The 23,217-nt window shown below is 36.7% G+C and overlaps 1 protein-coding gene across 1 annotated transcript in view; it reads left to right on the forward strand.

Annotated features, from left to right (window-relative positions):
• The window catches only part of LOC143366966 (uncharacterized), a 520,650-nt gene that overhangs the window by 378,484 nt on the left and 118,949 nt on the right, over nucleotides 1-23,217 (forward strand). Inside the window, exons 20-21 of the mRNA XM_076808473.1 lie at nucleotides 7,328-7,402; nucleotides 7,485-7,671. Coding sequence (XP_076664588.1) covers nucleotides 7,328-7,402; nucleotides 7,485-7,671 — 262 coding nt within the window. The remainder of the gene's footprint in view (nucleotides 1-7,327; nucleotides 7,403-7,484; nucleotides 7,672-23,217) is intronic.

Below are 23,217 nucleotides of genomic sequence, written 5' to 3' on the forward strand. Positions count from 1 at the left end.
CCAACTTGTCCCGGATATTAGTATAGGGTGGGGGTAGATCAGGGCGGGGGCGCGCGCCCGCTCGCGGGCGCGTAAAACGTGGTAGCGAATCGATGTAAGTTTGGAGATTTCAACCAGAAACTTGCGAATTCCCGTCAACCCCGACTCTGTCCGGCAGCGCCGCACAGTGGGGAAATTTCGCGATTTGATGGCCAAAACCACAAAAATAAATTTTTGAATTCGACAAAATAAATGCAAATGTCAATTGAAGAACTAATATGAGTATCAAATGCTACCAATTTTACTGTTAAATGTTTTAATACAAAGCTCGTATAGACTCGAAAATGTTTATGTTCACGCGAGGTTAGACCGATCGCAAAGAATTAATCCAGATTTTCAAGTTGTTTCAAATACTTATATTGTCTTATCCAAAGATCTGAAAATAATGTGAAGGCATGGATTCAATTCGTGGTGGTGCGTTAGATATCTTTTTATCTTCAAAATAATTATGTTCCGGTTTTTAATACATATTTTATACAATTTTTAATGTAGTGTTTTAGAAATAACCTTTTCATATAAGAATCAATTTTCAATACATAAAATAGTTATCAATCCCATAATATCCTGCAGTGATTTTCATTCCTATTTTACGTTGGACTATTTTGATTCTATAAATGCACTTCTTAATTGCTAATAGTTGCTAATCTTGTAATTATATGCATTTTTTTAAACTCGATCCAGCGTGTCTTGTCTAACATACGACATAACCGTGACCGAGACTGGTTCACATGTTATACATTACAAACCTTTTTATTCATTTTTAAACGATTTTATTCAGCTTCGATCCTCTGTTTGATTGTTTGTATTATGTATGTTTGTTAACCCTTCTGCTATGCCCTGCTGCACAAACAAAGAAAAAAGTGTATAACTGTAATTAATAAAAAAATCTTTATCGTTCGTAATTTTTGTAAGTGCTGTTTTTCGGATAATTTAGTTTCTAATATATTAGAACGTAAAAGTGCCGAATTTTATATATTAAAAATAAGTTTTGAGGTTTTGACCACGAAAATGGATATAGTTCTTCAATTCACATTTGTATTAAATTTGAAAAATTAAAAAATTTCATTTCTGTAGTTTTGGTCATAAAATCGCAAAAATCCCCACTGTGCGGCGGCGCCGCCGGATATTCGGATGCCTCTGTTTCTAAAACATAATTTTTTTGCTAGAAAGAGGGTGCTTTCGAGAGCACCTATTGGATGGGTGGAGGCTCCCGTCAACACCCCGACTCACATCGGTTCGCTACCATGCTTTACGCCAGGGGTGTACAGGGAGCCGTTTTAGCGCCTAGCTGCGAGCAAATCGCCTGTTCCGTTGCTAAGGTTAGAATCGGTGAGGAGAACTGCAGTAGTGTATACAGCTGGGTTCAAGTCATACCAAATGCATGTACACTATTGCAGTTCGTTTCACCGATTCTAATCTAGGCAACGGGACAGGCGGGTTGCTCGCAGCTAGGCGCTAAACACGGCTCCCTGTGCACCTCTGCTTTACGCGCTCGCGACCGGGCGCGCGCCCCTCGCACTAATCTAGCCCCAACCAATACTAATACCCGAGAGTAGTTTAAAAGTGGAATGCGTTGTGTCGGAATAAGTCAACGGAAGTTTTTCGGAAATAGCTCGGAAACGAAGGTCGAGCGGCGGTAACATGTATAGGAAAAAGTTGCGCTGATGCAGTGTAAGCCCACCCGTGGGTCGAGCTCGAGTTCGAGCACGTGCTGAAAGCCGGAGCGGGACACAGTATCAAAGTGTCGACTCTTTCGTTTCCTCCCGCCCGTTCTCGGCTTCTCAATAATAATTGAACATAATGTTGAATGTGAAGTGCACTTATATTTATTTATACTAAACCTAACCCAACACTAACCCAAATTATAACACCAAAGTAAGAAATTTAAAAAATATTTTTGCGAATATCTCGGAAACTAAGACCGAGCGGTGGTAACATGTATAGGAAAAAGTTGCTCAGAATGTGGAGTTTTACAACATATCCAAATTTCATCAAAATCGGTGAGGAATCGCTAGAGTAAATAATTACCGAAAATTCTTCTTTAGTCAGTTACTCTTATGTGTACTAACTGATACCAGTACTGATACCACTATTGTTAATAATCATTGCGGATTTAAAAATATTATGTACATTACAGTTGGTTATTATTTGCACACTTCAGAGTATAGAGTACAAAGGGTGATATACGATTTACCTACAGTAAGTGCAGAAATCCTTGCTCGTTAGAGAACTCAAAAAATCGATTTAAGGGGACCAGGTAGTCGAGTCGCTCGAAAATCAAGTACTTCTTTGCGAATTAATCGCAAGGAGATGGATACAAATTGTGTTTGGTACTTTTAGGTAATGTCTATTAATACTATAAACTGTAAAATTTTTTTTTTTTGAATATATATATATATATATATATATATATATATCTATTAATACTATAAACTGTAAAAAAAATATATATATAATCAAAAAAATTTTTTACACTTTATAGTACTAATAGACATTACCTAAAAGTACCAAACACAATTTGTATCCATCTCCTTGCGATTAATCCGTCAAAGAATTATATATACATAGATATATGACGGCGCTAATACGGCAAAAATACGGAGGTTCGGATCGACTACACTGCATTCCATATAAGAGCATACCGATGCCCCTACCGATTTGCGACCGTTCTGCGCAGCTCCCACTACTACCCACGGTTTGAACCGCACGCGATTGGTCGTGGTGGTTTCCAAGGAAAAACTGGTACATCCCAAACGCGGCACCTGACCGTTGTCAACGTAAACAACGTCCCGCACGAAAAGTTAACAGAGAGAGTAGAGGGCCGTGCGACGGAGAAAAACATAGGCGGTTAAGTGGGAAGTCGGGCGTTGCAACGCCTCCCGAGGGGCGTGCCTGCGCGAAACAGGTATGCTCTAATGTGGAATGCAGTGCAGAAAAAATTACAGGATGTGTAAAACATGTGCCATTTCCCGCGAAACCTCTGATATGGTCTGCAAAAATTCGAGATTTTCAAAAAATGTTATAAAGTCGAGGATTTTTAATAACGCACAAACACGATCGAATTTTTCTTGAAATAATCGGCGTTTTTATTGGTTCCGGGGGAAACAACAGATGTAACAAATAAAAATCATACCTTGAAATTGAATTGTGTCATTTTTCAAAACAAATATTACGGCAAAACTACAGAAGAAAGTTAAAATGTTTACCAATTAGCACCGCTATTTCTAAAGCACATATATATTTCATACCAACTTTTTTTGCAATCTCTATGATAATAATAAACATTGGGTAAAAGGATATGTACATCTGGATTTGCTTTCATTTTTTGCAAATACATTAAAAAGAAAGAGTTTCTTTCGCGGAAAACGACTGCCTAGTCTCCTTAAGGTGTTAGAGACTTATAGTGCTCACTGCTCAAAGGGACGTACGGCAACCCGGAAATTCAGGAAATTATGAAACTTGGTGTGCAAGTAGAGTAGTTCATCCGTAACGCAAATCTATTTTTTGTTGGTGCCATAGTGCAGTCTTTTCCGTGGAATATCTCGAGAACGGTGAGAGATATCGAAAAGAAATTTAAACAAAAGTTACATCCTTTTTTTATATCTACAAAACTGAGTAAAAATAATTCTCGAAAAATCCATATCTTTCAAGTTACCCTCACCACCAACCCTTAAAATTAATTATTTGTATTTTGTAAATATATACTGAAATACGTCTGGATTATCTCTTTCTAAATATATAAATAGTTTATGTGTTATATTTTTTCTTGTAAACAAATGAAACCTCTATTATCGAATTTGAAGTCCATTTTACCAGGTTCCATTAATAAAATGGTTTCTTAAAGCAATATTTAAGTTATTGTTTCCATAAAGCTTAGACAGCTTTCAATTACTTAAGCAAGACAGTACGTACCTAAAATTGCATCCAAGGTAAAATCTATTAAAACTGAACCACACGATAAATAAATAAATAAGGTTGTGTTACTGATGAACTACTCTACTTGCTCACCAAGTTTCATAATTTTCTGAATTTCCAGGTTGCCGAACGTCCTTTGTCAGTAAAACGAGTAAGAAATACTTAATCGACATAAATCATAAAATTAATCCTCTTGGTGTAAAATCCAAATTTTGGTCTCAGATTCTCAAGATATCTTCGATGTGTCTTCCTCCCAGTTGAACACAACATTAACATCTGCGGATTATGTATTGACGTACATTTTCAAATATTTTTTATCCATCTCGTGTTATCTGACATGCATTTTCTAATTTTTATTGTAAGTCCACTACATTATTTATTGTAGATGACTTGATCAAATTCTTTAAGTATCCCCACAAATACAAATCCAGAGGATTCAAAGCCAGATGATATAGGAGGTCATACTACTGCACCTCCTCGCCCATGTACCTTTCATATTAATTGAAAACTGTGGTGGAGCCCCATCACGGTGAAACCACGTGCATAATTTTTCCTGATACAGCACGCTATCCAAGACTTCGAATCATTTGCTAACTTCCACCTGTCTTTCGAAAGAACAACTGAGGAGTGATTTTTCAGAAGGGCACATTTCCACATAGAGAAATTTTTCAATACCCGCAAAAAATGGTGGTACCTACATTTATTAAAAAAAATCACTTTTCTTTTTATAACTACACGCACATTTTATTCTTCCATCTAATAGCGGTAATGCTTTAAATTTAGCGACATTCTTTTAATAGTTATTTAAAAAAAACGTTTGGATATAAGCCCTTTTGTATGAAACTATTTGGAAATTTCATTCCAATCTTTTCTGCCACTTTCAAAATGCAATATAATGTTTATAGTTACTATGTTTTTATTACATTTAGGTAGGTACACTTTCAAACTTATTTAATTAAGTTTGGGTAACTCTATGGAATTAAGTTCGTTTTGTTTCGAATTCATAACAATTTCCTAGACGAGTATAGGAAATATCTTCGTTTTGTTTCAGACTAAAAATTGATTTCACTATGTCATCAGACAAACTTAGAAATAAAACTTTTTGTATGAAACATGTATCTTCACTTCAACTTTTCAAAAAGGAATTAAACCTATTTTGTAGTGTTGTGTGCCACTGGGGGGTGTAAGTTAACATTATTAAGGCGACGCCCTCAAAATTTGCTTCAAGGTCAAAAATGAAAATATGCCCTTTTGAAAAATCACACCTCAACTGTTCTCAGAAATTTAAATCCTAAAATTCTTCTGACCATACTTCTGTTTACATTTAACACTAAACGTACCACGCCCGGTCAAATGACCGGTTTTAAAATTCAATTTAGCATTTTTCCGTCCATTTGACTTTATGACAATTTATTTCCTAACTTGTCATTTGACCGGTTACGGTAGGAATAGGTTTATATACATATATAAAGTGTCGGTACATTTAGTGTTAATGTGTTGTAAATAGACTTCAGTTACCAAACCCTTTTAAACACAAAACTATATTTTACTGTAAAAGGATTAATTTCAGGACCTATGTTGATTTGGTATTTTTTATTCCTGTCGATCAGTACTATAAGCTTCTAATTTCTTAGAACCTTTTTTTAATACCCTACATATACAATGTGTAAAATTAAGAACGTTGGATAATATCTCTAAAGGGAGCTGTGAAATTTTTTCGCTCTTGGAGATTGTTTGGTCTTCTGGTGTTTTTGACAATATTTTGAATGGCGAAATACATTATCTCACTGCTCAATGAGTAAGATAATTGTACACAGTCAAGATTGTATGGAAATTATAATTGAAAATTAGTAGGTAAAACGCAGACAGCGTTCAATTTTTGTTGTAATAAGGATGTCATATATTCTTAAAATTATAAATTTCCAAATTTACATGTAATATAATGTATTTAGAATACATCATCAAATTTAAAGTCTTAGCCGCGTTCACGCCATAAAATATTGACTCTTGTTTGACACTATACTGGTCGTATCTACTACACTTGCTCATTTTATTTCGAAAAAAACATCCCACGAAAAAATTCGAAAAGAGATATTTTTACGCTTTACACCCTCTACTTTTTCGTGATAATTTTAATGTGACCTTGTACAATCGTTTTACTTCAGGAGAAATTGGCTACAAATATAAATGAGTATTCAAAACTACAAGCTACTGTGACAATGAAATCAACATTTTGGTATAGTCTTTCTGTCTTCTAAAAACGTAATGAAACTAAAATATGAAACTGTCTAGAGACTAAAATACGTTTGAAAGTCTTGCAACTCTGGAAAATATTCACATTCAAAAACTTTGAAAACATTAACCTTGCTTATTGATAAATGTGTACTTGTCATATAAATACATTTAACAATAGGCTACTGAATGAAAAACACCAAACATTCAAAATTAAAAATTTTCAAGATCTTATAAAAGTTGGCTACCAAACACAGAGCTATTGAAAAAGAGATTCAGAGAATATCCTACAATCCCCTTAATTTTATATCTTATATTTCCAACGTCTACTTAATGTACGCACTACTTATGGTGGAATCTGCTGCTTATAACTATCATATTAGATCATCCCACACGTAATGCGGTTTTCTGTGAGAGCTGGGTTTAAAAGAATGGTACTCGTCGCGTTCGTCACTTATTTGTTCGATATACGAACAGTGTTGTCCCGCTATAAGCCCGCGTCCCCTGTTTCGTTAGAAGTACATTTCTCTCCCCTCTACTTCTTTTGTAGTCGTCACCAGGGAGAGACTGAGAATGAGCGAGAGGACACGTGAGATTTATGGCTTGTCACTGTCGCATGCGTCCTCACTCATTCTCACTCTCTTCGCACACGCCGTGGCATACGAACCAAATAGCATACCGGTTCGTTAGAGGTTCGGCCTGTCCCCCAAGCGTCTGACTTGTAACGAGACAAAACTGTACATACTACCAGAAATAATGCAACTGTATATTATTAGTGTAAGCCAGTGTCGAGGATGTTTGAAGAAATGTCGAGCTGGAAACTATAGTCTCGAAAATGAACGTCGTGCCGGGAGGCCTGAAGAGTTCGATGAAGACGTTTTACGAGTTACTGTTGAAGGATTAGCCCAGAACTTGAATTCAACTCATTCTACGATCCATCGTCACCTAAAACGTATTGATAAAGTTTGCAAATGCGGACAATGTACGGGAAGAACCCGCAATACTTATGGGATGATTTACTAACATTATCAATCATAGCCCTTCGTCCAACTGCCACTGAAACGTTTCAATCAAACAGACCAGTCCTGTGATCGCCGAAATTCAATTAAAATCCAGTGCTTACACTTGTCTCGCCGTTTAGCCGCGGTACTACAGAAGAAGGATGCTGATGTGTCCCGGTAGACCGCCCCAGCAGATACCATCCACCGCTTACGGGGTGAGTGAACGCGCCTTCTACGTCGGTCCCACGCCGGAGAGAACCGGGAAAGCACGAAGGTATATCCTAATTCGATTTCTAGTGGCAGATACCGAACGGATGCTACCTGAGGTACACGAGAATTTTCTCCGGGGCATACGCGGTCCAGAACTACCGAGGGCAGAGGCAGAACAGTTATCAGGACGCAAGGGCGGCTTATCACGAAGTTCATCCCATCCACGAGAGCCAAGGTCGTCTTCAACTACCCAGATCGTATCCCCTCGGCGACTGTAAGTGTTGTACGCTTCTTTTACTCTCTCGCTTCTAATGTCTCTAAAGTTGTCGGCCCGCCGTTTCGTGACTCTGTAACGCTGGTATTCATGTGTAATTGCATGCAGCTGCAGTTCCTCGTAGAGCGAACCAGAGCTGGGTACAATGTTTGATATTTGTCCCTGAAATCCAAGTAAGCAGTAACGAGTTTAAATAAAACTTTCAACGTTTATTTTGAATAAAATGATTTGGAATTGAATAGAATATTGATTTATTTAGAATTAGAGGAACTTTAAATCATGAAAAACATTTGACTATATTTCGTTTTAAGTATTGATTCAAAAAGGATGATTAAAATAATTCGTTTCAGTTATCTCAAATCGTTTCAGATTGACAATTTATGAATTTATAATTATTTATTTCAATAAATGGTTATATTTTGCAGTAGTGTAGTGCTGAGAATGAGGAAAATTGAGAGAATAGAATAAGAAACAAAAAGAATATATATATATGTACATTGTACACTGTATTCATTATTTCATAATTCTGATGCAGTCATTCTTAATTCGTAAGCATACTACACCATTAATCTGTTATTTCTCAGAGCAAGTGCGTAAAGTTTCTTTCATTTTTTGTATAATTCCTTACAATAATGGTATATACTAATTTGAATCGTTGTAAACAATTGTTTGGAAAATTCCCACTACAATCAAATCATTGAACTATATATAGCATGAAAGTAATGTTACTGTACAATTGACCTATTTGTGTTGAACTGTTGATTATTTTTTTATTTCAGGACCTTACATAATACAATGATTATTTGTTTAATTATTTTCTGAAACGGAGCAACATAAGAATACTTTGAAAAGGAAGTAACAGCGATTACAAAAGCTATTGAAACACGAAATGAAACATGTGGTTTCGTAGAACAGTAATATTGTTCCACGATGTGAAATAGAATGAAAAACTTCTCATATTCAGGATGTAATTGTATGGCACGAATTTTAAGCTGAATTTTTTAGACAAGGTTTCAAACAACTAAAATTGTATTTAAAATTTAATTCTTTTTTCATAGAAAGGTGATTATATGTGTGACTGACAATGAGACTTACAATTAGGTATTTTCCTTTTTTTCTACAAGTTCTTAAAAGCTCCGATTTTTGTTAACTTTTGACTGTGTCTCTCATGAGAGATGAGAATAGAAAATGGCTATTTTTGGCATCACTTGGAAACGAGAAATTTATGCAGGATATTTAAGAGTATGTGCCCCACAGAATTAGGTAAGCATAATTATTTATCCGAAATGTGATGAGAAAGTTATAAGGATCGACTGCAAATTTATAACAATGTGACGGTATACATATAATCGAACTCACGTAGGAGTTACGTTTCATTCTCATCTCCTTCAAATATCTGATACGTCTTCAAAATAACACAGGTATACAAAATTGGGGGTCATAGAAATTTTTTCAAAAGTGTATGCTGGTTTTCTAAATGCAAAAACAACCTCAGATTTATTCCATCACGTATGTACACTAGGCGTCAAAACCGGCTTGCCTTCGGAAATTTGGCAACGTTGCATGTCACTAGGCATAACTCAGTGGTGGGACATTCCACGCGAAATCGCACACTTTCTAGAGTAACATTTCGGATGTGGCTGAAATTTGAATATGAAGCTGTTTGAAGGTAAGTGCTAACTTTTTTTTCAATAAATTATAAATATGGAAGTAGTGAATGGATGGAGATGAGGTTTACAGCGATTTGTAGAAAAGACATTGAAGTTTTAAGAAAAAATTATTTCAGTTTCAGAAACAAATTTTGTTAACCACTTTTGTGCAATTATTTTAAACAAATTCAGTTTTTTAACAACGGGCGCGATTTTAAAAATCTGAAAAAAACAGAATATAGTTCTATCCTTCCCCTTCATGGTCTAATTGTCAAAAATATGGGAATTTTAAAATTGGCGTTGTAAAAATTGCCGAAAGTTGACGCTGTGTCGCCCAGCACCGCAGTACTCGCAGCGGCCAAGCGGCTATACCTGATATTCTTATACAGGATTCTCGAAATTGGTATGTATTTGAAAAAAATGAAGGAGGAAAACTTACTGTTTTTTTTATATCCAACATAATACAGTATCTCAATTTTTGGTGTTCGCAATATTTTTCTTGGAACGAGGGTGACTTTTAGTTTTTTAAATGGAATGCTATAAATTTGATTACCCAATATGAAAGCGACTGTCAAGACAAATTCAACCATATGGTACACTATGACCTTCAAGGCCACACAAGGTTAGGAATGAAAGAAAGAAACCCTATCTACTAGATGGATAGTTCAATATATTTACTTCATTCCTAACCTTGTGTGGCCTTGAAGATCATAGTGTACCATATGGTTGAATTTGTCTTGACAGTCGCTTTCATATTGGGTAATCAAATATATAGCATTCCATTTAAAAAAACTAAAAGTCACCCTCGTTTCAAGGAAAATGTTTTGAACACCAAAAATTGAGATACCGTATTATGTTGGATATGAAATTCAGTAAAAGTTTTCCTCCTTCAGTTTTTTTCAAATACTTACCATTTTCGAGAATCCTGTATAAGAATATCAGGTATAGCCGCTTGGCCGCTGCGAGTACCGGTAACTTTCGAGTAACTTTCGACAATTTTTACAAGGCCAATTTTAAAATGCCCATATTTTTGACAATTTGACCATGAAGGGGGAGGATAGAACTATATTCTGTATTTTTCAGATTTTTAAAATCGTGCCCGTTGTTAAAAAAACTGCATTTGTTTAAAATAATTGCACAAAAATGGTTAAAAAAATTTGTTTCTGAAACTGAAATAATTTTTTCTTAAAACTTCAATGTCTTTTCTACAAATCGCCGTAAACCTCATCTCCATCCGGTTACTACTTCTATAGTTATAATTTATTGAAAAAAGTTAGCACTTACCTTCAAACAGCTGTAAAATCGACATTTTTCAAAATTGTCAAAAATCCTTCGAGATATGTTTATATATCCCTAAAGACTACTTCATATTCAAATTTCTGCCACATCCGAAATGTTACTCCAAAAAGCGTGCGATTTCGCGTGGAATGTCCCTGGTTTCAGTGACATGCAACGTTGCCAAATTTCCGAAGGGAAGCCAGTTTTGGCGCCAAGTGTACAGTTCTTTCACAACTGGCTTTGACATTTTTATGTTGCAATGTGCGATTGAATGGAATTAGTAGTGAAAAATGAAATGTTTGTATGAAACTATTATTGTGCTTTTCGAATTCAGCACCCAAAATATATTAAAAGCATAATTAGAAAGGAAACCTGCGGGTAAATCAGTCGAAGATGGCTACCGAGCAAAACCGAAGTACCATAAGATCGTTGCTACGTGACAGCAGCTACCGATTTGGTGTCACGTTGTGCTGAAATACGTGCTTCCAATTTCCAATCCGATTTTGCTTTTATCTATTATTTCGTGCACAAAATAGTTTAGATTATTTGTCTACAAGAAATAGCACCATATCAATACTACACAGTACGATATTGCAATGTAATTTAGAACACATGCAGTTTAACGCATATTTATTTAGTGCACATCAGGATAGCGCACAGCAAAATTTCACGCACGAGATAGTACACATTCAATTTAGAACACATACAGCTTACCACACATTTTATTTAGTGTACAACAGGATAACACGGTAAACTTGCCGATGAACTGGGCCCTCCCCAATTTCGATGACCTTCACGTATGTTGTGAAGTCCGTCATTCTGAACAACATTTCCCGTTAAACTTTTTGGCGGTCGGCCTTAGTTTCGGAGATATTAATAAAAAACTTTCTACCGATACCGATACCGATACCGATACCGATACCGATACCGATACCGATACCGATACCGATACCGATACCGATACCGATACCGATACCGATACCGATACCGATACCGATACCGATACCGATACCGATACCGATACCGATACCGATACCGATACCGATACCGATACCGATACCGATACCGATACCGATACCGATACCGATACCGATACCGATACCGATACCGATACCGATACCGATACCGATACCGATACCGATACCGATACCGATACCGATACCGATACCGATACCGATACCGATACCGATACCGATACCGGTACCGATACCGATACCGATACCGGTACCGAACCGATACCGAACCGATACCGAACCGATACCGAACCGATACCGAACCGATACCGAACCGATACCGAACCGATACCGAACCGATACCGAACCGATACCGAACCGATACCGAACCGATACCGAACCGATACCGAACCGATACCGAAACGATACCAAAGTATGGAGAGGAAACCGCGAGTGAAGTGCGGCAACTGGGCGTAGCGCCCACAGCCAGTAAGGAGGAAGATGGGTAAGTAATCAGAGAAATATTAATTTTTATGATTTTAATAATTTATTTTAACATTTACCACGAGCGTCGTCTACAATAATGTTTAAGGCGCACTCCAATAGTTCGCAATTGACAACTGATTCACCGTCGAAATATTTGCTGTCACGTAGGTATCGTTTTAGCGCCGCGACACAAGTCTAGTGTTTCACCGATGGCATCACTCTGTTGCAACACGCTGATAAAATTTTAATCCTTCGTATTGATAAGATGCGTATCTTCTCCCCAACATACGAGCTGGTTGACGCAACCTAAAAGACCAATCAAAGCTATGAAAATTACCGATTTCAGGAAAACCGCAAATAAAAAATCACGAAAGGTTGTGAAAAAAATAAGTCTTGTTAGATGTATTCTTTTTGCATGGAGGCACATCATCTTCTACGATCATTGGAACGTAATAATTCGTACGTTTAGCGTTCCCTTCAACACCAGTACTGCACATTTTTTATGTTTGATCACGGCTTGTCCGTCGAAAGTTGCCGTTGTTATAGATCGATTGATGCAATGCCGTGTGAGAATTGTTTTAAACAAATGATTCCCCCACACCACCTATCTTATTCTTCAGCTATATCTGCTGTGCATGTATTGAGGTATTCTGTTAAACCGGATAATGAATACCTAATACAGCGCCATAGTCAGTCAATCACACATTCATATATCGGTTGGTCAGCCATTGTCTATTACACGAGAAACGATATTGATATGCGATATTTGCATTTTTACAACTGCATTTATTCCGAAGCTAAAAAGTTTTAAAAACATTTTGATTTTAACGTCGCAGCGTATCGCGCGATCTAAATTCAGTAGGTGTAATTTGAATCCTCTAGCATAAGGCAGCTATGCGAGATGGTGTCATTTTTCGTGGCGCACAGTGGGCCGGAAATGATCGTTGCGTGATTATTTAGAGGAGAGTGTGCTGAAATTATAGCAATTGGTCCGAAAGTGGAACTTTTTGGCGTTTGGAAGATATTCCTAATCAAATTTGAAAAATGTCGCTATTTTCGTTACTGCATATAAAAATATTTTTTAATGGATTGTTTATATTATGTAGTAACTAATAAAAGAAGATATTTATCGCAAAAACCTTGTCTTTAATTTAAACAAACCGATTTGTTGCTACTTTCCTTTATTATTCGAATTTTCCTTATAACTTGGAAACGAAAAGCTTCCCAAACATTTCGCTTAAACCACTGTAAAGGGCATTAAATAAGGTACCAAACAAACAGAATTAATTTTTTTTTATCACAGATAAGTTAAAAAAATTAATAAATAAGTATATGTAAAAAATATTAAATTATACATCATTAAAAAGGAATATTTTTTTCCTATTTTTTGGCGTAAATTTCATTCCGATATCTTAAGAAAAAGACCCAAAAGGCGGTAAATTTTAAATCCGGCCCACTGTGTGGCGTGAAGAATGCACGAATGAAGTATTATACTTCGAAAATCAGATTCATCGAACGCGAGAATCATAGAAAGAATTATGTGGTGTCAGCTGAAACTGTATCGCATGAAGTCGGGAAGGATCAGCGGTTTTGCATAACGTGTATTCGGAGAAGGGACACGGAAATAATACACATAAAGATGTCGAGGCGAGGTATAAAGAAATTTCTGGTAAAACTCACAAGGAACACTATTCAATTAATGATGGAATGGCGCAGTTTTTTTTTATATAGATCGAAAGTATGTGTCAAAAAGGTCACAAAAATGTAAACTAAAGATGCTCCCAAAGGCTGGTCTGACTTTGAAAAATCGACAAAGGTGGAACCGGGGAAAGAAGAAAAATGAGAGAAAGAAAATGACAAATCCGTGTGTTCAAATTTAATTATCTCTATTATATGAAAATACATTATAGTAAATGAATGATAATAGATTAATGATAGATATTAATTAAAAAAAATTAATGATAATAAATGATATGCTAATGAAATCACAACAGTGGGTAATATTAATCATTACATTTATGATAATCTTGTCGACAAGAAGGTTTAAAAAAGTGATTGAAGCAATAATAAATTTCACAATGGCTGCAACAAGCGAACACTGTTTCTTCCATACCGTGATCAACGAGATAGTCTAAACATGTCACTGACATCATTAGTATTATCATTTATTAGCATTATATTTTTCTAATTATTATCTATCATTAATGATTTATCATTCATTTACTCTAATGTATTTTCATATAACAGAGATATTTAAATTTGAACTGACAGATTTGTCATTTTCTTTCCCTCATTTTTCTTTCCCTCATTTTTCTTTTTCCCCTGTTCCACCTTTGTTGATTTTTCAATGTCAGACCAGCAGTTGGGAGCATCTTTAATTTGCATTTTTGTGACCTTTGTGACAAATACTTTCGATCTATATAAAGAAATCTGCGTGATTCCATCATCAATTGAATAGTGTTCCTTGTCAGTGTCCGGAGTGTTAAAGTAAAAGGCATCAGTAGTGCGGATACCTTTCTTACAGGAAATCGCGCTGATTAATTATTTCAACTCGAAAAATCTTTAAATATCAAATTGTAGGCGATACGGTATCTTCGTCCTGCGAGTAAGCTGTGCGGGAGGTAGGGTTGGGCGGTACAGTATCGATACACCCCTGCATCGATATCTTGGGTTTTAAATATCATGGCTACCAGTATCGAATTTCGATATTTAAATGATTATGCAATTCCATTTATTTACGAAACTTCAATTGATTCAACCAAATTAATATTTTAAGATTTAGATTATGTTTATAAATAAACAGTTCACATTAAAGTATATGTAAATGTTTCGTTTTTTTTCTCAGTTTTTTCAAATAATAGACTTATACCACTTTCAAAATAAATGGTCCATATCGTAAAACAAAACTACTCGAATAATAAAGGTACATGTATAATAAAACAATCCAGTTTTAATTATACTTTAATTAATTAAACCTTCAGTTTGTCATTGTTTTTTATTTTGTGTCGGAATGTATCGATATTAGGGCTGCAGATACGTTTGGATACGCTGTATTGATATTTTTAGAAGTATCGCCCATCCTTAGCGGGAGGCATGGTTGTTGCGCATACAGCGGGCCTCGCGAGCCTTTGTCATCTTCGATGCTCGCCTGCGTTGAGCGCCGAGGAAATTCGGCATCGTCGCCGGTGGGTCGAGCCAATGACGATCGTGGTTTGGCCGGGTCAGTCGTCGAGCCAAGTTCGAAGAGAGACCACGTGCTTAATAAACATTCTTAAACCAGATCCTTCGTTAATTCGGTCCATTTCGCCTCTCCACCGCAAAATATACGTGCTGAGGAAGAAAAGAAAAAGTCACCGTAGAAGAAGCAGAAGAATGAGAAAAGGAAAGGAACAGTCGGCGAAGAAGGTGCGGAACAAAGACACCATGCTGACTTGCAGCGGCCCCATGCTGACTACCCCTAATTTGCAACGTATGCATCCCCCCTCTCTATTCCAAGATAAGGATTGCATGGAAGGAACTGGGTTGCTGCGAGGCTGTTACAGTCGTTTGGTAGCCGCTTGTAAAGTAAAGTGAAGAAAAAGTGATAGAAAGTGTACGGGGAGAAAGTTTTGATTTGCCCAAAGAAAGGTAAGGAAATCACTGTATATAGCGTAAACTGGGGGAATAATGACAGATTTTTTTTTATTATTTTGTTATCCCTACTTCGCTGTTCCTACTAATATATAAAAGTGCAACGTTGTTTGTTTGTCCTTCTTTCACGCCAAAACGGCAGAACGGATTTCAATGAAATTTTGAATATACATTGCATACGTTCTAGATTGGAATATAGGCTATTTTTTTAGGCTTTTTTATTTTGGAAACATCATAAATTATAATTGGCGGGTGACACCGGGTAACGGGATAGCTAGTATAATATAACTGTTAACATTTTTACATTTGCTTTAAGGGGAGGTTCCGGTCTAAAAGTCGATTTTTTTTATTCCATTTTTCGAATGTTCAACCTTTTAGGAATGCGTGTTTAAAAAGATTTGTTGAAATTCGTAAAATTCCCGAAGTTATAGGCATTTGAGTAGCGGCAAAGGCATGGGTAACACCCGGCCACTCGGCACTCACGTAAAACTTTAAACGCGTTTTTCTCGAAACAGTGTTCTCAAAATCGGTGGGCGCTGTATCTCCACAAATTATTATCCGATTCGACTGAAACTTTTTTATTTTGAAGAATATACTTCCGGCTAGGGGGGACACTCGAAAAATACAAAAAATTGAAAATTTATAATTTTCAAAGGCGTTGGAAGGATGAAAAATATAGGGGAAAAGTGATTTCAAACTTCAAGTGTCGTTATTTTCTAAAAAAAATGTCATTTTTGTAATTTGTTCTGGTTTCCTCCTAGCCAGAAGTATATTCTTCAAAATAAAAAAAGTTTCAGTCGAATCGGATAATAACTTTTGGGGATACAGGTCCCACCGATTTGGATCAATTTTTTGACGCCTTGACTTTAACGACTCCCCAGTGCCGTCTGTAATGATTAATTATAAAACAAAAAATATATTTCTATAATTTAAGACATCCTTATTACAATGCAAAAAGTCCCATTAAATTATATATAGTAGTTTTCCTTTAATTAATTCCTAAAGATCACCTATTTTTGGGGGCTCTAGACCGGAACCTCCCCTTAAGTATCTTATTATAACATTGCATCTTTTATGACTGTACTACAAGTGTGATAATGCATCAATTTTTTGTCCTTTTCCTTCTTTAATACATGTTAATTAATTGCTAGTGTTACTCCCATATTGCCAATATTCCCCCAGTTTACGAAACACTAATCGAGGGACTGGATTTGAAAAGTTTAAACTTCTTTAATAGAATCATATTGCAAATAAAAATGCCGGTCCTACACACCGTGGCATTCCGTCCGACCGACTGCGACGAAGAATACTATAGTCCATGGGATGGTGTATTACGCAATAAATATTCTGCAGTACAAGGCAGGCGCACCCTCCACACAGTCAAAGACGAGGTGTGTCGCCGGAAAATATGCCACAGGTGCTACCTCGGGCATCCTACGAGGAGCGTTTAATCATCTCATGACGCTCCGGAATCACTGTACGTATTATGTTTATTGCTGAATATGTCTGAGACAAATATACACCCGCCACCCTATAGAGAAATGTTCTGAATGCATTGAAGAATATTTCAATTTAAGGGGTCATTCTACTTTGATCGGCCGAAAACTTAAGATATTTTTAAAGCTTTTTTTGTCAATAAATACAGCATATAATGAAATAAATGTTTTAGTATTTAATAAGCTACTCTTATATTTACAAAAAAATCTTTTTTTCCATTTGTTGTAATTGTTTTTTTATAGCGTCAATATGGCACCTAAAAGAAAGAGGTATGTTCGTGACGCAGGTGATTTCCCGGCTCAGGCTTGTCTGAACCATCAAATTTGAAAAGATTCTTAAGGGGGAGCACCACTGTGATGGCCGGAAAAGTAAGTCGTTTTTAACAATTTTTTTTCAGGAATAATTTACAGTTTTCATAGAAAAAAATTATTACCTACCTTTAGTATAATGTCTTAAGAGACTATACAAAAAAAATGAGTAGAAAAACATCCATAAATTTTAATATATTAATTAATCTTCTAGACCCCTCACGTGCGCTGGTCGAATGTGTAACTTTGGAATATCGGGTCTGAAATCAAATTTCATTTTCTTTGTAATAAACTATATTAGGGTAGTTTCCGTTGTACGTACAGATTTCTTAAACAAATTATTTTTGTAAACGTGGCGCGCTTTAGAATGAAAGTTTAAAAAATCCACGAATAAGGTGGATAGCTTCTCGAGCGTATTGCAAAAAATTTGTTTTCAATCAAAAAATCCGTACGTACAACGGAAACTACACTCATAAAAAAAAAATGAAATTTGATTTCGGAGCTGCTGTTCAATATCTACACATTCGACCAGCTCGCGTGGGGGGTCTAGAAGATTAATTAATATATTAAAATTTATGGATGTGTTTCTATTTATTTTTTTTTGTATAGGGTCTTAAGACAGTGTACTAAAGGTAACTAATCAAAAATTTCTATGAAAACTGTAAATTATTCCTGAAAAAAATCTTAAAAATGGCTTGTTTATCAGGCCGTCCCAGTGGCGTTCCCCCTTAATCCGTATGAGTGTCAGTTTGTCAAAACACCCAAACGGATGTTTTCTCGGGTCTTTCCTGAGAAAAATCGCGGGTATTGTTCGATAAAACTTGTTAATTGAGCTAAAGTGCTATAGCGACACTCATACAGATTAAGAATGTTTTCGGAGTTTTTATCTGAGATAAACTTGAGCTGGGAAATAACCTGCGCCACGAATATACTTTATTTGTTAGGTGCCATATTGGCGCCATAAAAAAACATTTAAAACAAATTTATAACAATTTTTTTTGTACAATATAAGAGTAACTTAATAAATTATATTTCATTGTATGTTGTATTTACTTAGAAAAAATCTATAATAATAATAGCTTAATTTTTCGGCTGATCAAAGTAGACTGCACCCTTAACTGCTGATGAGTGCCACCCCGTGACAAACGGAGGTGTCGCAAATGTCGTCACCCATTGGTTACAGCATTTTTTTTAAATAATATCTCTACTTCACATACTTTATACACTTTATACACTGTATACACTGTATACACTTTATACACTTTACACACTTTACACACTTTATACACTTCATACACATCATACACTTCATACACTTTGCACACTTCGCACACTTCGCACACTTCGTACACTTCGTACACTTCGCACACTTCGCACACTCTATACACTCTACACACTATACACACTCTACACACTCTACACACTCTACACACTCTACAAACTGTATACACTGTATACACTCTATACACTCTAAACACTCTACACACTATATACACTCTATACACTCTATACACTTCATACACTTCATGCACTCTATACTCTCTATACACTTTATGCACTTTTATATACTTTTGTTATATATACTTTTATCTACTTGTATATACTTTATACATTTTATTATACTGTTACATATACTTTTATATACTTTTATATACTTTTATATACTTTTATATACTATGATTCTCGCGTGCGACGAATTTGATTATCAAAGTATAATACTTCATTCGTGGATTCTTCACACCACCAAAAATAACACAGCTACCATATCCTCGCGGATTCGAATTACACCTACTGAATCTAGATCGCGCCATACGGTGCGCCGTGAGAATCAAAACGTTTTCAAAACTTTTTAGCTTTAGAATAAAAGCAGTTGTAAAAGCGTAAATATCGCATATTAATATCTTTTCTCATTTAATAGACAATGGCCAGTGGCGGATCTAACAGGGCGGTCGATGTGCAGTTGCATTTGGGCCCCTGCCCATAAGGCCCCCTTGGGCCCCATGTTTAAAAAAATGATGATTTTATACACACTATATTTTTTTCTGTACTACTACACTGAGCCCGTCTTTAGTAAACTACCTGTTCATTTTCTCGAAAAAATGGGCCCCTCGGAACATTTGTCACCTGGGCCATTTTTCTTAAATCCGCCACTGGCTATGACGCTTTATTAGACATTCATTATCCGGTTTAATAGAATACCTCAATACATGCACAGCATGGCATGTATTTGAGGTATGCAAGTTGCATGCGTCCATATTTAAACCAGTGCTCGCACGGTAGTGCATCAATCCATCTGTAACAACGGCAACTTTCGACGGACAAGCCGCGATCAAAAATAAAAAATGTGCAGTACTGATGTTCAAGGGAACGCTAAACGTACGAATTATTACGTTCCGACGATCATACAAGATATTGTGCCTCCATGCAAGAAGAATATATCTAACACGTAAAACTTAATTTTTTTCTCAACCTTTCGTGATTTTTTATTTGCGGTTTTCCTGAAAACGGTAATTTTCAAAGCTTTGATTGTTCTTTTAGGTTGCGTCTTTGGGGAGAATATAGGGGAGACCGAGGCTACTTGACTAACGAGGTTAGTTGACTAATTCCATTTAATGGTTGTATTCTGGAGTAAATTATGCTGCGATTCGAGATATTGAAGCATATGGATGATCAGCTTGCCATTTAATGTGTCGCCGTGACAAAATCTTGAGTGTTCTATCAGTGAGAATTAAAAAGCTAAAAAGGTCGCCACAGTGGTTCGTCTTATTGATGACCTAGCGGGACAAAGGTCCAAAATCATGACCCATCCAAAATGAATGAATCCTTGCCATACCACAAGCTACAGAGTCACAGATATCGGAATGATATGGTATGCAAATTTGTATGTATTTTATAGAAATGACGATCGTCCAAACGTAAGCGCGCCGGACCCTTAGTAACAGTTTGTTAGAATGCATCAGAATCAGCTATAAATCAGTAGTGCTCCGTTGTATCGCAATTAAAATTGTTAGTACTTTACAAAATGGATTGCAAACGTACAAGTAAGTAGTACATGAAGTTTCAGCCATGAATATTTTAATTTCCAACGTACAGAATTAAAATATGATCATAAAAATGGTGGATTTTTTCAAAAGCTTTCGTTGGAAAAGCTCTAGATATCCGGGAACCTCGTGGAACCTAGAAATTTTTGTGGGGTTTTGTTTTTCTATTTGTTTTATAGAATGCATATTGACAAGTTACAGCTGCAAATATTTGCAACTCTGCATTATTAAACTGTTCGTTTATTCGCGAGTCATAACACAAAATCGGAAAATAGCCGGATTTTCAGGGGTCAGTTTTACCCCCTTAGACTGAATTTTTGGGCAGTAAAAAAATGCGTAATACATGCCGATGTATCCTCTACATATCCCCAAAGTTTCATAATTTTAGGAATTTTCGTGTGGGGGACCTTCCCTTGTGAGGGGTGAACGTTTTAAGGGTGGTAAAACAATGCGGATGGTGTTTTCAAACATTTTCATCTAATTGACGATTTATGGACGAACCGCGACTTTTGTCTCGCTAGCTTCTTAATAGACGGACCACTGTGGGGCGGCGGAAAGTAAATATTTTTTTTCAACACCTGCATGAAAATGTTTTTTTTTTTTTGTTACGTCTGCTGAGCTGGGGCAAAATGGCCAATTTCAGACGTATTCGCGTTTTCTACTTTTCTCCCAAGGGAAAAAGACTTTACGCGCATGCGTATTCGCAATTTTTTACTTTGCTCCCAAGGAAACTGGAGTTTGGCGGTACCCTGTGGTATGAGGATGCATTTGTTCGACTAATCGTTATCGATCATGTGTATTTTTTTTTTGCGAATCGCTCAGCAGGTTATCAAAAACATACCTTTCATGCAGGTGTTGAAAAAAGTATTGTGCGTGACAAGGGAGAGACGCGATTTTGCCTCGCGTGAAATGCTGCCCAAGCTACGCTCGAGCAGCAAACTTCCCGCTCGTCGAAATCGCTTTCTTCTCTCCCTTGTCACGCAATGTACTATTGTTTCGACTATTTATGAATTTTTGTCCACTAAGTAGTGTTTGATGTTTTTTCATAAATATTTTGTGGAAACGTGATACATTTGCTATAACTTACGGTATTTTATTTTATCGGGTGCATGGAGGTTTTGTACGTACGGCCTTTAACATGTTAACCAATGTCGGATGGGGTTACTTGACTAAGCATAGGAGCACCACTTAAAATTGCACTTTTTATCCTCAAGCTGCAGTCGAGGCAAAGTGTTTAGCTGCTCAAGTCCACTTCCCCCACCACAAATCCCTCCAAACTCACCCCTATCAGTTTAACATCCTCCTTTCAAACTCGCAGGCCTTCCAAATAGACCATAACAAACAAGTAGAAAATAATTACAGTATCTAACACCATGATAATTAATATAAAAAAAATAACAGTGTGAAGGAGTGAAAATTTTTTTAAAAAATTTATTGGTCGTATGATATATATGTACGCCTTTCGTGTACTATATTAATGGAACTGTGGCATCGCAGTGTGTTGCCTTTCACAGGCAAAAAACTGAAAAGTAAATTTCAAGTCAACTAACCCCACAGCCGGGGTTTGTTAACTTATTCATCTCACTACTCTAAATATACTAAAAACTACAACCTAGACTCAATTAAAACGATTTTAAAAATTGAACCTGTATACCTAATGAAATTTGCAAACCTTTGATATGCAACAAGTGAACAAAATACCAACGGTCCATTTATAAAAATTAGAAACGCAAAAAATTAGTCAACTAGCCCCGGTCTCCCCTACGCTTTGAATACGAATCTTATCAATATGAAGTTTTCAAATTTTGTCAGCGTGTTACAGCAGAGTGATGTCATCTGTGAATCATTAGACTTGTGTCGCGTCGGTAAAACTATAGGCGACACCAAATCCCTATTTCGACGGCGAATCACTTGAACGATATTATAGCCGACGCTCGTTGGAAATGTTAAAATAAATTACTAAAAATCAGAAAAATTAATATTTCTCTAATTACTTACCGATCTTACTTTACTCCACACTTTGGTATCGGTTAGGCATCGGTTCGGTATCGATTCGATATCAGTTAGGGTGTTCGCACGACACACGCGTGAAAAATATCGGAATTTTTCTTTCGAGGTTGTAAGGCCCGATTCACCTGGAGGTACGCGTGTAGCCGGACGATCTATCACCCGCCAAATTAATATTGGGTGACTGTTTCGATGTTTAAATGTAGATTCTGATCCGTACGATGATCAGAGAAGTTTTGCTCTGTTCGTGCTGATGGTCCGAACGCTGACCCGATCAAGACACCGAACCTTGCTATACTCGTTTCATCCTAAGAAAAATCCCGTTCGCGCAGGGATGATTCTGAGGAGGCGCTGGTTGGTCCGACTCCCCACTTAACCGCCTACGTTTTTCCCCGTCTTACCACCTGTTACCTCTCTGTCAGCCGTTCCGCAACCTGCAGTGTTGACATTGACATCGGTCATGTCACGCCCTCGGAGGAGCAGGGAAGTCGGCAGGTAAAGTGTTGCGAGCAATAGCCTGCGTCGGGCCCGTAGGCGGTAGTGGGGGCTGCGCAGAACGGCCACAAAACGGTCGGGGCATAGGATTTTTCTTAGGATGAAACGAGTATAGTCGCGAGCTCATTGACTTCTGCTTAGTCCACCTTTTCGCTGTCAAAGGTGGACAAGACTTCGGAATTTTGGGAGGTGCCAAAATTCC

This window comes from Andrena cerasifolii, chromosome 3 (assembly GCF_050908995.1).
Source record: "Andrena cerasifolii isolate SP2316 chromosome 3, iyAndCera1_principal, whole genome shotgun sequence".
Lineage (NCBI taxonomy): Eukaryota > Metazoa > Arthropoda > Insecta > Hymenoptera > Andrenidae > Andrena > Andrena cerasifolii.